The following is a 17,633-nucleotide window of genomic DNA, read 5'->3' on the forward strand; positions in this document are numbered from 1 at the left end:
CTGTCATAGGGGATGAAAAGCAGAAAGTGGAAGATATGTTATAGGCTCGGAGAATGCATTACACAAGTAGGAGCCAGTACCATTCATCAAGGACAAGATGCTATATGGAATCCAACAGGGGGAAGGATACACACATTTCGTCCTGTACTATATCTTATACACATCTACAGCTGCATAAGATCTTGTTTTAATTTGGAATTACAATTTATACTCCAGAGCTGCATTCGCAACTCTGCTATTGGAGTCACTTTGTACATACATTACATTACTTATCCTGTACTGATACTCCAGAGCTACAGTCACTATTCTGCTGGTGGGGTCACTGTGTACATACATTACATTACTTATCCTGTACTGATCCTGAGTTACATTCTGTATTATACTCCAGAGCTGCAGTCACTATTCTGCTGGTGGGGTCACTGTGTACATATATTACATTACTTGTCCTGTACTGATCCTGAGTTACATCCTGTATTATACTCCAGAGCTGCAGTCACTATTCTGCTGGTGGGGTCACTGTGTACATATATTACATTACTTGTCCTGTACTGATCCTGAGTTACATCCTGTATTATACTCCAGAGCTGCAGTCACTATTCTGCTGGTGGGGTCACTGTGTACATATATTACATTACTTATCCTGTACTGATCCAGAGTTACATCCTGTATTATATTCCAGAGCTGAAATCACTATTCTGCTGGTGGAGTCACTGTGTACATACATTACATTACTTATACTGTACTGATCCTGAGTTACATCCTGTATTATATTCCAGAGCTGAAATCACTATTCTGCTGGTGGGGTAACTGTTTACATACATTACATATCCAGTACTGAGTTACTTAACATGTACTGATCCTAAATTACATCCTCTGTTTTACTCCAGAGCTGCACTCTTTATTCTGCTGGTGCTGTCACTCTCTCCTTACTACAACCACATGTCTAACCACATGCACACTGGGAGCTACAAATGACATCTCTATAATAGTATAACACGAGGCCCAGCTCAGCAGGAAATGTGAGTAAACTAAAAAAACATCTTAACCTTAATCCCAGTCTCTGTGATTAGACCCTAATATTGCACCAGTGAGCAGATGACATAAGAGATTTGCTATCAGGCCACAGGCCTCCACATACCACAGCTGTATAGAGAGAGTTTCTTGGCAAACGAAGAGCATGTGATATATGTATGCCTTAGTACTAGCACAAATACCCGAGTGAAGTTTCCATATAAGCAATGTCAAATCAACTGGGGGGGGGGATGCAACATTTTAATTACATTTAATAGTCATTATAACGCAAAACACATAATAAAATGTACTCTATGGACAAAAAATAATAATGCCACCATGCCATGACCACATATTACCACCATCTAATGGCTAATACCATCATACTGTATACAAAACTCTATATGCAGACCATTCATATCTCTATACAGTGAGCATATTACAGCACAGTTACAGTACATCCAGTGACTCACAAGTGACATCTTCTCTGATTGGAGTTGTCCTCTTTTGTTGTATTTCCAACTTGGCCCAGACTTTCACGATGACTTCTTCTGGTCACCACTCATCTTTGCAGAATCTGCCAGACACAAGTCTTAGGGCCCTATTACACCAACAGATTATCTGACAGATTTTTGTAAGCCAAAGCCAGGAATGGATTTAAAAAGACAAGGAATCTCAGTCTTTCCATTGTTACCTGTTCTCTGTTTATAGTCCATTCCTGGTTTTGGCTCAAAAAAATCTGTCAGATAATCTGCTGGTGTAATAGGGCCCTTAGGCTCTGCACTTTTATAACACAACGTACCCACCTCTACAAGCTTCCTATCCATAGTGCCCCAAATGGTAATAATATTACCTTATGTAGCCCATGCAATATTAGTTCCCTTAATAATGCCCCATGCAGAAGTTACCCCATAATAGTGCCCCCATACAGTAGTTATCCCTAATAGTGACCCTCACAGTAGTTATCCCTAATAGTGCCTCCACACAGTAGTTTCCCTAGTATTTACCCATGCAGTAGGAAATCCTATAATAGTGTGCCAAATAGTAGGTAATTCCTCAATAGTGCCCCATATAGTAGTTAGCCCCCCAATAGTTCCCCATATAGTAGGTAATTTCTCCCAATACTGTGCAATATACCAGTTAATTCTCCCAATTGTGCTTCTTATAGTAGTTAGTTCCAATAGTTCCCCATGTAGTTTTTAATCCCCCCAATAGCACACATTATAGTAGCTAAATTCTCCCAGTGCAGCCCTATTTACTAGCTATTCCCCTAGTAGTGCCCCATATAGTAGTTATGCCCCCAATAGTGCCCCATATACTAGCCTTTCCCTCCCAATACTGCCCTTTATACTAATTACCCCCCCCCCCCCCAAAAAAAAAAAAAAACAACAAAAAAAACAGCAACTCACCTGTCACCCACTCTCCTGCAGCTCTTCTCAGCAGCAGCAGCTGTGGGCGTTCTCCTCTCTCATTTTCCGGCGCACGCAGTGTGGTGCAGAGACACTGCCTGCTCCGGATGTCCCTGCAGCCTCTATCAATTATCTGCGTGTGTGCATCTTAATGGCGCACAGATAAATGACAGAGGGGCTCCAGGGCACATCTAGCACAGGCAGTGTCTCTGTACCATGCTGACTGTGCTGGAAGATGAGAGCACAGAACTCATGCAGTCGCCACCGCAAAAGGGAGCTGCTGGAAAGTGGGCGACAGGTGAGTTGCTATGTGTTTTTATTCCCCTAAGCTGTTTAAACTTTCGGGGATAGCCTTTAAGTGGACATTTATGCCTAGTGATACCCCTAGTTGAAACATTGATAATGTCCCCTTTTTTTTACTGGATAAAGTCTAGTCTTGATTCTGCCTGCACCCACTTCTAAAGCTATTTGGATGTGCTGCTTTGCTTCTGCTTTATCTTTAGAAATCTTCCATTATACCCAAGCAGGGTTGAGGAAACCCTATTCAAATGCATAGCTTGCAGATTGTTAAAATCTACAATGAAATCTGTGTCAACTCCAACATGTGTGAACAGGGCCACTGATCCTCCATTCTAGATGCAGCAAACATGACATTTAATACATCAGCTGCTACTGAAAATGTCACGTTCAGCTACATCAGTATGTGATACGGGGCACCGCACTGGTGATGTGTGCTGAATCTGATAATAGCATGGGACACAATGTAGGAAAAAATAAAAAATAAAAATATTTTGAGTGTTTGTGTTGAGTATTTTTATTATGTTTTGTAATCTTGTGTAATACAGAAAGTAAGAACACCCGATGTCGCAAGATAATTATATATATACTTCCTATAACAGTACTGGGAGTGACCCTGAACTCCACAGGCAGCAGGAAAGATCTCCCTATCCATCCATATAATATTATCTATGCATCCTATAGGCAAATATGAGACTGAATATTGATACAAATATAGAACTTTTACATTCTTTCTTTCTTTCATTCCTGTGTTTCTGTCTATACATGTAGTATCTCTCGTATCTAATATCTGTCCATCTATATCCCTAGGTATCCATCATTCTCTTATGTATCAATCCATCTTCATATTTAGCCTTCAATCAAATATCATTCAGTCTCTGCCTAGGTCTCTCTCATATCTATCATAAATTATCTATCTGTCTCAATTCTATCCAAAATCTATCTATCTATCTATCTATCTATCTATCTATCTATCTATCTATCATCTATCTATCTATCTATCTATCTATCTATCTATCTATCTATCTATCTATCATCTATCTATCTATCTCCTATCTATTTATCTATCTATCTATCTCCTATCTATCTATTTACTATCTATCTATCTATCTATCTATCTATCTATCTCCTATCTATCTATCTATCTTACTATCTATCTATCTATCTATCTATCTATCTATCTATCTATCTCCTATCTATCTATCTCCTATCTATCTATCTATCTATCTATCTATCTATCTCCTATCTATCTATCTTACTATCTATCTATCTTACTATCTATCTATCTATCTATCTATCTATCTATCTATCTTACTATCTATCTATCTATCTATCTATCTATGATTATCGATTATTCTCTCATGTATCTTAATCTATCATTCAATATCAGTAGCTATCTATTTTCTATCTATCTATCTATCTATCTATCTATCTATCTATCTATCTATCTATCTATCCTGTTTCCCCGAAAATAAGACAATAAGGTATCCCCCGAAAGTAAGACCCCCGCCACCACCATGCCGCTATAGGGAGGGGGGTGGGGTCGTCAGTTTATGCGGGTTTGTGATGATAACTACAGTGGTGCCTTGGGTTATGAGCATAATTCATTCCGGGTCCGTGCTTGTAATCCAAATCATCTCTTAAACCAAAGCAAATTTTCCCATAAAAAAAATCATAGAAATGCAGGCAATTGGTTCCACACCCCAAAATAATGATTTTTTATTCTGAATAACATGTAGAACAGATGAAACAAACATTCAGAAACGGCAGAATCTGTGATATTATAAGTTACTGTACAGTAATGGAGAGGATGGGAAACACAAGGGCTGACAGAGACTGCAGGGAGCATGAAGGGATGAGGAGGGAAGATGTGGGCACATACATGCAGTGCTCTCTGTCCGGGGAGAGAAGGGTTACAGCTATGAAGAGATTACCTCCACAGTCCTGTCCCCTGATGTAAGCCCCAGCCTGAAGTGAATCTGCTATGATTTGGAAGGTGAGGGAGACTTCCTGGGTCAGAGTACAGGACTGTAGACCCCGCTATGCAGACCATGCCCCTCCCCCACTCCCCCTCCCACCCAGTACAGGGAGCTCTTAAACCAAAGCAATGCTCTTAAACTAAGTCACAATTTTGAAAAACTGTGAGCTCTTAAACCAAAATGCTGTTAAACCAAGTTACTCTTAAACCAAGGTACCACTGTACTATAATATATATCTAAATAAAATAAATGTTCGGGTTTTTTTCTTGTTCAACAATAAGTGTGAATTCTTCATGGAAAAATAAGACATAACCGGAAAATAAGACATAGCACATCTTTGGGAGCAAAATTAATATAAAACAATGTCTTATTTTCGGGGAAACACTCTATCTATCTATCTATCTATCATCTATCTATCTATCTATCTATCTATCTATCTATCTATCTCCTATCTATCTATCTATCTATCTATCTATATATATATCTATCTCCTATCTATCTATCTATCTATCTATCTATCTATCTATCTATCTCCTATCTATCTATCTATCTATCTATCTATCTATCTATCCATCTCCTAGCATCCATCCATCTATCTATCTATCTATCTATCTATCTATCTATCTATCTATCTCATCCCCTCTTTATACATCCCTCTACAAGTACTGGTAGTTACAGTCCCAGTCTCCCAGCACCAGTAACACTCTATCTATCTATCTATCTATCTATCTATCTATCTATCTATCTATCTATCTATCTATCTATCTACCTATCTATCTATCTATCTATCTATCTATCTATCTATCTATCTATCTATCTATCTATCTCCTAGCATCTATCTATCTATCTCCTATCTATCTATCTATCTATCTATCTATCTATCTATCTATCTATCTATCTATCTCCTATCTATCTATCTATCTATCTATCTATCTATCTATCTATCTATCTATCTATCTATCTATCTCATCCCCTCTTTATACATCCCTCTACAAGTACTGGTAGTTACAGTCCCAGTCTCCCAGCACCAGTAACACTCTATCACCACATCTTACCTGCTTTGTATTCCAGCCTCTGAGCTGAAGTATAGATAGTGAATGAGAAACTGACCAGAGAGGTAAAGTGTGAGAGAAGGAGGGAAAGAAGAGAGCAGACAGAGAGGAGGAGGAGGACGGCGGAGCAGCAGCAGCAGCACATAGAGAGGGAGCACCGGGGAAGAGACAGCTCAGAGAGGGGAGGGAGCAGAGACTGCTGAGGGGGCTGAGAGGGGCAGGTTCTGTGAATGAAGAGATTAACAAGACGGCTATGGAGCTAGGGAGGGACAGAGGAGAAGAGAACAGTCAGGGGCTGCTCACACCAAGTCCTGCCTGATGGTCCCCACATATCTGGAAGTGGATGAGAACAGTCTACCCTGCTTGCTGACGGTCAGCCCCTGTGAAGCTGCCTGCCTGCTGATGGTCAAGCCTACTTAAGGTTCTCCTGCATGCTGGTGGTCATTCCTAGTGAAGGTTCTTCTGCTTTTTAGTGGTCATTCCTACTGAAGATTCTCCTGCTTACTAGTGGTCATTCCTAGTGAAGATTCTCCTGCTTACTAGTGGTCATTCCTAGTGAAGATTCTCCTGCTTACTAGTGGTCATTCCTAGTGAAGATTCTCCTGCTTACTAGTGGTCATTCCTACTGAAGATTCTCCTGCTTACTAGTGGTCATTCCTAGTGAAGATTCTCCTGCTTACTAGTGGTCATTCCTAGTGAAGATTCTCCTGCTTACTAGTGGTCATTCCTAGTGAAGATTCTCCTGCTTACTAGTGGTCATTCCTAGTGAAGGTTCTCGTGCCTGCTGGTGGTCATTCCTAGTGAAGGTTCTCCTGCCTGCTGGTGGTCATTCCTAGTGAAGGTTCTCCTGCCTGCTGGTGGTCATTCCTAGTGAAGCTTCTCCTGCTTACTAGTGGTCATTTCTAGTGAAGGTTCTACTTCCTGCTGGTGGTCATTCCTAGTGAAGCTTTTCATGCTTACTAGTGGTCATTCCTACTGAAGATTCTCCTGCTTACTAGTGGTCATTCCTAGTGAAGGTTCTCCTGCTTACTAGTGGTCATTCCTAGTGAAGCTTCTCCTGCCTGCTGGTGGTCATCTCCAGTTAAGATTCTCCTGCCTGCAGATGGTCATCCCTTGTGAAGGATCCGGTCCAGACCTATCTGGATCTTTCAACACCTAAGCAGTCAGGGAACAGTCAGGGAGTCACACCTGCTCCATCCAGGCACCATGCACTTTAACGCAACTCTCCAGGTCCCTGTAGTGGATGGGATGCAGTCTCTCCAGGCTCAGGACTCTGTGATGCCCACCACATTGGACTTGAACATCACCAACATCAGCACCCAGCATATCATGGCTGAGGGCGACCTGGATGTGAACACAGACATCTTCTCCAAGATCCTGGTGACCATCATATACCTGTTCCTGTTTGTAGTCGGCTGCACCGGTAACACTATCACAGCCTACACTCTGGTAAGGAAGAAGTCCCTGCAAAACCTGCAGAGCACTGTGCACTACCACCTGGCCAGCCTGGCACTCTCTGACCTCCTCATACTGCTGCTCAGCATGCCCATTGAGCTGTACAACTTCATCTGGGTCCACCACCCCTGGGCTTTTGGCAACACAGTGTGCAAAGGCTACTACTTCCTCAGAGACGCCTGCACCTATGCTACTGCCCTGAACATTGCCAGCCTCAGTGTGGAGAGGTACATGGCCATGTGCCACCCCTTCAAAGCCAAAAGTATCATGTCCAGGAGCAGGACTAAGAAGCTAATTTCTTTCATCTGGCTGGCATCTCTTCTGTTGGCCACCCCCATGATATTCACTATGGGGGAGATCTATGGCTTAGGGGTAGAGGACCCAGACAACCTCATCTGCACCAGGATTGTGGAAATGTCTTCATTCAAGACTGTCATCCAGGTGAGTGCAGGTGATAGTCTCCTCCATTAGATGTGGTCCCTAGACTGCTGCCTAGAGAGACTGCTCACAGTTACATGTCCTAGTGCATGTATTATATCACATGTCCACCTGATGATGAAGATAATTTCTGACATGTTCAATCTGTGTCTCTTAAGTTTACACATCTAGCCAGGTGAAGTCTTCCTATCTCTAAAGTCTACCTGTCTTACTACTGTCAAATGTCAGTTCTCTCTCTATCTTATCTATCAATGTCACGCCCATCTATCTAAGCCTATCTATGTCTATTCAAATCTATCTTACTATCTATCTATCTATGTCTTTTTATTTATCTATCCAAGTCTGTTTATCTATCTATGACTATCTAACCATCTAAGTCTAACCATCTAAGTCTATTCATTTAACTCTAAGTCTATCTATGTCTATCCAAGTCTATCCATCTATTCAAGTCTATCTATTCATCTGTTCAAGTCTATCTAAGTCTCTCTATCCAAGTCTTTATCCACGTCTGTCTACCGAAGTCCCTATGTCTATCTATATCTATCCATCCATGTCTATCTATTCATCTACATCTATCCACATAAGTCTTCCTATCCCTAAAGTCTGCCCACCTGCCAATATCAAGTTTCTCTGTCTAATCTATCTGATATGTCATGTCTTTCTATCACAAATCTATCTATCCATCCATGTCAAGTTTATGTGTGCATATCAGGCTATCCATGTCAACGTATTTATTTATCTATCCATGTCAAGTCTGTCAATTCATATCAGGTTAATCTATCCATCCAGCCATCCATCCATGTCAAGTTTTGCTAGATATTTATCTAACCTTACCTACATTCTATATTAATATCTATACATCTCAAACTAGTGTATAAATCACTGCAAAAACCTATGTCCATCTTGTCTAACTCAACTATCTCTCCTATCTATCTATCTATCTATCTATCTATCTATCTATCTATCTATCTCAAATCTATCTCATATCTATATACTACAGTCTATATTTCTCTCCTATCTATCTATCTATCTATCTATCTATCTATCTATCTATCTATGCCATTTCTGTCTACATAACTAATATTTTCAACACCCATCCATGTATTACGTTTAGATGGAATTCTTTTCATATTATCCAAGCAAAAGTCAATTAGTGAATATTTGCCATAATCTACTATAGAGTCGAAAATGCTCAATCAATTGTTGGGTCCCAGATAAGAATTATCCATCGTAGAGTTCTATGTAGTTCACCTAACTTTGGAGTACTACTTAATGCCAATGATATTGAAGACTCTGTCATCTGTATTGGTCAAATTATGGACCCAATAATCCTAAACTAAGAATCCTTGATATTTAGAAGTGTTCTGAACCCCTGGCTCCGCACAAGTTGTAGAATGGTGTAACATCCTTGATAGAACTAGACACAATTCCCTAAACACTCCTAACTGGCTAATAAGAGATTCTATTGAACCATATTGGTGGTTGCGCTTTCATTTACATGAGATTAATGGCATTCCTCTAGCAGCAGCGACGTCTCTAACAGAATAGAAAAGATTCCTGCTCTGTGCATTGTGACTTATTGATCGCCACTGTTGTGAGGATAGATTTTATTATTATTGGACATGACATAAATTTATAGTGTTTCTATCCTGTGGATGGAAATTATGTTGCAACAAACACTGATCTTCCTGCCTAAATGCAACTAGGATGATGAGGAGATTTTCCTCTGCGGATACAATGTACTAAGCTACTACTTATTACTACTACTACTATATCATGTATTGCAACACTTTATTTTAACTTCCACATTGAGATATAGACCTAGTATTACCCAATTCTTGTATCAGCATAAGAGTATACATGCAGAGGAAGCCTAAACCAAAGGAATATACAAAGCGCCTCAGTGATATTTTGGTGTCCCCCTATAAATCTACTGTTGCCAACAAGATCTGACATGTATAGACCTATCCTATTGTACTTTGTAGTCATCTTAGGGCAAACAAGGATCAGGATGTTGGATTTAATGTTGCCCAATTCTACAGATAAGTGGCACCCTTGTGTATATGGCAGCTGCTTATCCCTATGGCACAAAACTATATGGTGGAGGCTTTGGGGAATGACCCCTTTACTACCCCTGTAATATAGTAATTCTGGTTCATTAATTGTAAATCCTGTCTTCTGCAAAGTACATTATATCAATCACTGTGGTTATTAATAATGCAGATTGGAAATTTATCAGTTTACACCTGTAATGGCACCAATAAAATGCACAAGGAAGATATAATAAAACAGGTAGAACTTTATAGAAATGCAATAGTGTCGCCATGTACACTGTGCCTACAGTTGGTGCACCCCATGATTTCCACATATCGGCACAACTAGTAGTAGAATTCTGGCGTGTTTTTCTAAGCAAATCTTAGCCAGTGTATATGTTGGCTGTGATTATATCTTTATATAGGGCTGGGTTCACACATGTTCCAGATGGGAATAGTGCATGCAACAAGTTGCAGCTGATGTCCCTATCCATTGCCCTGTAGGCTGAAATGTGGCATAGCACCAAACCTATGGACTGTCTACAATAGCCATCCCTTGGTATGGTATGCATTGTTTTTTGGTTCGCTATCAGGCGGTAATTATGCCGGATCACCAGATAAATGGGACCAAGCTCTTAGTGAGATGACAGCCAGCATCTGTTTCATGTCACAAGTGTCCTGTATACGATTAAGAGTGTGCAGACATACTTTGAAATAGGAAAACCATTTCATGGTGACCATAAAGCAGGATGAAAGAAAGGAGAGAGGGGGGGGGGCGCTTCCTTGTGTAGTAGGTGGAGGCCAGATGTATGGTGGTAGATGACTACAAGGGGCCACTCACCTGGGGGAGTTGTGCAAAGTTAGGCACAACTCTATTGAAGGCATAAATGATTGTACTCCGCAGCTGTTCCGGGGCATCACCACCAAGGTGGGAAGAAGGTATGCAGATAGCGTAACCAGCCGGTTACCGGACCAGGAATAGAAGCCCCGTGCAACTTGGGCCAGCGCAGGAGTATTGTGGCATATATGTGGTGGTATATGTCAGCTCCGTATACTAACTAACGGTATATACCAACCGCACTGGATATAGTAGAACAAATACTTTAATTACAACGCGTTTCGGCCTTCACAAGTAAAATAAAGGCCTTTTTCAAGGGGGCTTTTTGCACGGGGCTTCTATTCCTGGTCCGGTAACCGGCTGGTTACGCTATCTGCATAAAGCAGGATGTTATATTTTTGAACTTTAGAACTATTGCACCCTGACATATCTCTAATATTGGGATCCTGCATTGCACAATGATTTTAACAGTTTATATTGAGACTCTTAACTGTTATATATGCTCTCTATTACAGAGAGAAAGAGATAGAGATTAGATAGCCATAACAGCGGTGCACAGCAAGTGAGTAGGTGCCAGCACAAGACCAGATGTAGATCCCCTTTTTCTATAGCAAACAAGAAATTCTGCAGCCCTCCCAATGATGATGATAACGGCAAATGGTTGTTTATTCCACATCACAAAATCTTAACAGGATGCAATGTTTTAGCTCTTTATGTGGAGCCTTTAGGTTCCCATACACTTTCAATAACTGAAGTCCGACCGATCGACTGCCAGTTACGTCACTTTCCGGCTGCCAATCCTCCCCATACACAAAAATGTTTGGTATGACTGAACGTTCCTATGTTCTTTATGGGTTGGGGAGGGATAAACCTCAGAGAGAACATTCTCGCTGCAGCTTGTCTCTTTCTTAACAAAGGGTCAGCTGTGATTTTCCATCACGGCCAACCTCTTTCACCACTGATATCATCTGTCAGTGGTTGATCGGAGGGGCTCATACACCATAGATTGATGGCCGAATCAGCTGTGAGTGGTGGGTGGGGCTATCCATAGTGCACTGATCCACCCCTGGCCAGTCGGCCCTCCCTGATGAATATTTGGGTGAGGCTCTGCTTTTAGTTAGGAGGGATGGGAAAGCAGAATTGGTGCCCTGAGGGTGATACCCCACCCCCAGTGCACCAGAACGCTTTGTTGACATATGAAATAACCTACAAATACTCCAAGAAATGATGCTGAGGATCAAGGTAAGAAAATGACATTTATCCTCAGTGCCCCGTGCAGTATAGGCAGTGTCGGACTGGGGTACCTTGGGCCCATCAGGGAATATTTTATTCTAGGGGCCCACCCTACATACACCAGATATACCCAGTGCCAAACTTTTTACTTTACTATAACGTCTTTGCACAGTGCTGTGTATATGACCGGCAATGCTTGCTCACTCTTAGTAGCTGGTCAGACACTCTATGCCAGGGATTGGGAACCTTCGGCCTTTCAGCTGTTGCAAAACTACAATTCCCATAATGCCTGGACAGCTGAAGGCTGTCCAGGCATGATGGGAGTTGTAGTTTTGCAACAGCTGGAAGGCTGAAGGTTCCCCATCCCTGTTCTAGTGTGTAGGAGCTGTCCAGGCATGATGGGAGTTGCAGTTTTGCAGCAGCTGGAAGGCCGAAGGATCCCCATCCCTATTCTAGTGTATAGGAGCTGTCCAGGTATGATGGGAGTTGTAGTTTTGCAACTCCTGGAGAGTCGAAGTTTCCCCATCCCTGCTCTATGCAAACAGCACAGCCGTCCACTTAAGTTTCTCGAAAGGTGAAGTCCCATGGAACTAACTAGGGGATTATATGTCATCCTGAAGCTGCTAAACAGGGATGCAGACCTTCTGCTCAGGGGCCCACCAATGGGTAGGGCCCACTGGGGGATTCCCCTGCTCCTCTGTGGGCCAGTCCGAGCCTGAGTATAGGGACATGACAACATGCTTCTAACCTGCTGATAGATAAGATTTAAAGTTTTCATGATATGGAATAAACCAGTGTTTGCTTTTTCATTGCCATTGAGAGTGCTGTATAACTTCTTGTTTAATAGATAGATAGATATGAGATAGATAGATAGATAGATGATCGACAAGCAGACAGATAGATATGAGATAGGCAAAAGACAGATGAGATGCATTGAGCGGCACCATTGTCTGTCTCCCTCAGTATCCTCTCTTCTCCTTTAGATCATTTCTTGACACTTCATATTTCTGATTATATAACTAGTTTTTCTTTTCCCATGGCAACACATCACAGTGTCAGCGTGTCAATACGTTACCATGTCAGCTATTACTACATCTGACGAAGAGTCAGGGTCCAAATCCCACACATCCACCCTACAAGGGGTTAATAGTACTGTACATCGATAGGCAGGAAGTGTAAGAATGACTAATACAAAGCTAATAAAATAATGACTACTAGTTTATTTACCACGTTCCTTGTACATGGAGGTGACACATGAGGTGTATATATCTCTGTACATGGAGGAGGAGACCTGTGAGGTGTATATCTCTGTACATGGAGGAGGAGACCTGTGAGGTGTATATATACCTCTGTACATGGAGGAAGAGACCTGTGAGGTGTATATATCTCTGTACATGGAGGAGGAGACCTGTGAGGTGTATATATCTCTGTATATGGAGGAGGAGACCTGTGAGGTGTATATATCTCTGTACATGGAGGAGACCTGTGAGGTGTATATATCTCTGTATATGGAGAGACCTGTGAGGTGTATATATCTCTGTACATGGAGGAGGAGACCTGTGAGGTGTATATATCTCTGTACATGGAGGAGGAGACCTGTGAGGTATATATATATCTCTGTACATGTAGGAGGATACCGATGAGGTGTATATATCTCTGTACATGGAGGAGGAGACCTGTTAGGGTATATATCTCTGTATATGGAGAAGACCTGTGAGGTGTATATATTTCTGTACATGGAGGAGGAGACCTGTGAGGTGTATATATCTCTGTACATAGAGGAGGAGACCTGTGAGGTGTATATATCTCTGTACATGGAGGAGGAGACCTGTGAGGTGTATATATCTCTGTACATGGAGGAGGAGACCTGTGAGGTGTATATATCTCTCTATATGGAGGAGGAGACCTGTGAGGTGTATATATCTCTGTACATGGAGGAGGAGACCTGTGAGGTGTATATATATCTCTGTACATGGAGGAGGAGACCTGTGAGGTGTATATATCTCTGTACATGGAGGAGGAGACCTGTGAGGTATATATATATCTCTGTACATGTAGGAGGATACCGATGAGGTGTATATATCTCTGTACATGGAGGAGGAGACCTGTGAGGTGTATATATCTCTGTATATGGAGAAGACCTGTGAGGTGTATATATTTCTGTACATGGAGGAGGAGACCTGTGAGGTGTATATATCTCTGTACATAGAGGAGGAGACCTGTGAGGTGTATATATCTCTGTACATGGAGGAGGAGACCTGTGAGGTGTATATATCTCTGTACATGGAGGAGGAGACCTGTGAGGTGTATATATCTCTCTATATGGAGGAGGAGACCTGTGAGGTGTATATATCTCTGTACATGGAGGAGGAGACCTGTGAGGTGTATATATCTCTGTACATGGAGGAGGAGACCTGTGAGGTATATATATCTCTGTACATGGAGGAGACCTGTGAGGTGTATATATCTCTGTACATGGAGGAGACCTGTGAGGTGTATATATCTCTGTACATGGAGGAGACCTGTGAGGTGTATATATCTCTGTACATGGAGGAAGAGACCTGTGAGGTGTATATATCTCTGTACATGGAGGAGACCTGTGAGGTGTATATATCGCTGTCTGTACATGGAGGAGACCTGTGAGGTGTATATATCGCTGTCTGTACATGGAGGAGTGTAGACCATGGATGATGTTGGCCACATGGAAAGTCTATCATGTTGTACACTTCCTCTCCTGTCTCCTTTATGAGCCCAGTTGTGGGGGTTGCGGTTACTCATCCATCATAAGTAGGGATTTTGTTTGGAAATGGAAAAAACTACACATAAAATGAATGTGCTACATAAACTAATCTTTTTGTCTTTGTATGAATCATATAAAAAACTTGTACTAACAGGACCTTTAGGAGTTGATTTGCCTTCTCAGCATGGACTAGACTCAAGACTTAGGGCCCTATTACACCAACAGATTGTCTGACAAATTTTTTTAACATGTTGAAAGACAAACAACAGCAACAATCAGCTGACATCGTTCATGACGGATGATCGCTGCCTTCTATTACACAGGACGATTATCATCCGTAACGGCCGAATACGGCCGATAATCATTCCGTGTAATATGGCCTTTAGGTAAAGCTTTCATGTATTGTTAGTGTAAGAACAGCTGTCATCTGGTAACTGCTCCCATTCTCTGATAGACTAATAGAGATCACAATAGGTATACCCGCTCATCAGATCTACATATGTGATGCTAAATTATGGTCTATGCATTAAGCAGATCCTGTTATTCACGGCTTGGTATGTGATGTCCCACCACGGGTTTGCTATTGGTTCCACCCTTTGCAAAAGTCTTTACTCATATGTGTAAGTGGTAATGTAGCAGTACCAAAGTATTACCACTAGATGTCGTTATCGCAAGTATATGTGCCTAGATATTGCATGGCTGTAGAAGTTAAAGGGTTATTGTTTTGTTTTGTTTTTTGTGTGTTTCACATGGATCTGTACACCAATGAGAGCTCTTTCTTCTTCTTTGCTATCACCTTTCTCTTAACATCTTTCACATGCACTCCTCACCCACCCACAGCACACCTTACATGCGCTGTAAGAAGGACATGGGTGGAGGAAGTATCAGGGAGTTGTGATCCAGACGTTGAGCAGAGCACATGGACACGCTAGACCCAAACGCAGTTTCCCTCAAGCAATACTACCAAACACTATGCAGTGTTAAATCGCTACTAGAGAGGACAAGTCAGAGATCATCTCAACCCACGCCGAGAACCAGAAGGAACACAGTGCAGGACAGTCTCCATAAAAAGTAAAGGAACTGATCCGAATAGAGCAAAGTTGCTAGAAGCCTATGCACTCAAACCCACGGTCTCCCACAATGCACCAAAGGCACAAAGAGACCTACTACAGTATCAGGCTTCACCTAGTCTGTGTATTTCGTAAATATGTAAATAGGGAAATAAAAAAAGGAGGAAAACAAATCTTTATGGCTGGCAGAGGGTAGTGGACCACCAGTTTATGGTGTCCACACACAACAGTGTAGTCTACAGTAGACATAAAACACAAAGCAATACAAAAGAGTTAGACCATTTAGGGAATGGGTGTAGATGCATCAGGAGCTGGCGGCAGCTGCATTGCTCGTCCGGAGCCATTAAAGGGGTTACCCAGCGCTACAAAAACATGGCCACTTTCTTCCAGAGACAGCACTGCTCTTGTCGCCAGCTTGGGCAGGGTTTTAATGCTCAGTTCCATTGAAGTAAATGAAGCTTAATTGCAAATCGCACCTGAACTGGAGACAAGAGTCGTGTTGTCTCTGACAGAAAGTGGCCATGTTATTGTAGCACTGGATAACCCCTTTAAAGGGGTTATCCAGCACTACAAAAACATGGCCACTGTTGTCTCCAGTTTGGGTGGGGTTTTGAAACTCAGTTCCATTAAAGTAAATGGAGCTTAAAGGGGTTATCCTGCGATACAAAAACATGGCCACTTTCTCCCTACTGTTGTCTCTAGATTGTGTGTGGTTTTGAAACTCACTTCCATTGAAGTAAATGGACCTTAATTGCAAACAGCACCTGAACTGGAGACAGTAGGGGGAAAAGTGGCCATGTTTTTGTAGTGCTGGATAACCCCTTTAACCACCTTGCACAGGTTTTTCCTGCCAGTCAGATTTGGTTCCGGAGGAGGGGCTGGAGTCATTGCTCCAATCTTGTTCCTGGAACAGGACTTCATTGCCTATGTAACTATCCCTACCATGTTCTAGTTGCCTGTTATAGCCGTCATTGGCAGTGACTAATGCTACTTTTACACGAAACGATTATCGGGCGAATTTTCGCGATAACGATCGAATTCGAACGATAACCGTACGTGTAAACGCTGCGAATAATCGAAAAATCGTTCATTTTGATCTTTTAACATGTTCATAAATCGTCGTTCGCCGATCGCTAAAAATTCAAGTTTCCGTGTAAACAGTCGTCGCGCGATAGTCTGGCCACCCGCAGCCCCGCCCGCCGCCCGGCCCCCCGCTGATCCGCAGCCCCCTGCGCCCTCGATCGCCACCCCCGCCGCCACTCTGATCGACACCCCCGCCGCCCCGATCGCCTCCCCCGCCGCCGCTCCAATCGCCACCCCAGCCGCCCCGATCGCCGCCCGCAGCCCCGCCGCCCCGATCGCAGCCCGGCCCACCTGCTTATCCGCAGCCCCTTGCCCGCCCCGGCGGCGGGGGTGGCGATCGGAGCGGCAGGGGTGGCGATCTGGGCGGCGGCGGGGGTGGTGATCGGAGCGGCGGGGGTGGCGATCGGGGCGGCGCAGGGGGCTGCGGTTGAGCGGGGGGGCGGGCTGCGGGCCTGCCGGGCTGCGGGCGCACGATTGCAAAACGATTTTTCCGTACGATATATCAAACTGTCTAAACGCTGATCGTTCTAAAAAAAAAAATCGTTACTTCGAAATCGTTAATCGTACGATCGGGCCAATAATCGCCTCGTGTAAACTTAGCATAATGGTGCATTTACACAGACAGATTTATCTGACAGATTTTTGAAGCCAAAACCAGGAACAGACCATTAACAGAGAACAGGCCATATAGGAAAGATTGTGATTTCTCCTCTTTTCAAATCCATTCCTGGCTTTGGCTTCCAAAATTGGTCAGTTAAATCTCTCTGTGTAAACGCACCATAAGCTAGCTATCTCTTGCTATTCACTTTGTCTGATACCTTATTACTAGACCTTGGCTCTCATTCTCCTGACTATCCCTCTAACCACTGACTTAGTACTTTATTGCCGGATAGCTATTGGCCTGGCTTGCTGACCAGTCTATTATTGTGTATTTCATTATCTTGACTGTGTCTTGTGTCTTCAGGTTGGGGCCGGCCTGTTAAGGAGTTGGGTTC

The 17,633-nt window shown here is 42.7% G+C and overlaps 1 protein-coding gene across 1 annotated transcript in view; it reads left to right on the forward strand.

Moving 5' to 3' along the window:
* Positions 1-6,877: 6,877 nt before the first annotated feature.
* NTSR1 (neurotensin receptor 1) overlaps positions 6,878-17,633 on the forward strand; it is a 106,340-nt gene continuing 95,584 nt past the window's right edge. The window contains exon 1 of the mRNA XM_069952995.1: positions 6,878-7,644. Coding sequence (XP_069809096.1) covers positions 6,955-7,644 — 690 coding nt within the window. The 5' untranslated portion in view covers positions 6,878-6,954. The remainder of the gene's footprint in view (positions 7,645-17,633) is intronic.

This window comes from Dendropsophus ebraccatus, chromosome 14, assembly GCF_027789765.1.
Source record: "Dendropsophus ebraccatus isolate aDenEbr1 chromosome 14, aDenEbr1.pat, whole genome shotgun sequence".
Taxonomy (NCBI): Eukaryota; Metazoa; Chordata; class Amphibia; order Anura; family Hylidae; genus Dendropsophus; species Dendropsophus ebraccatus.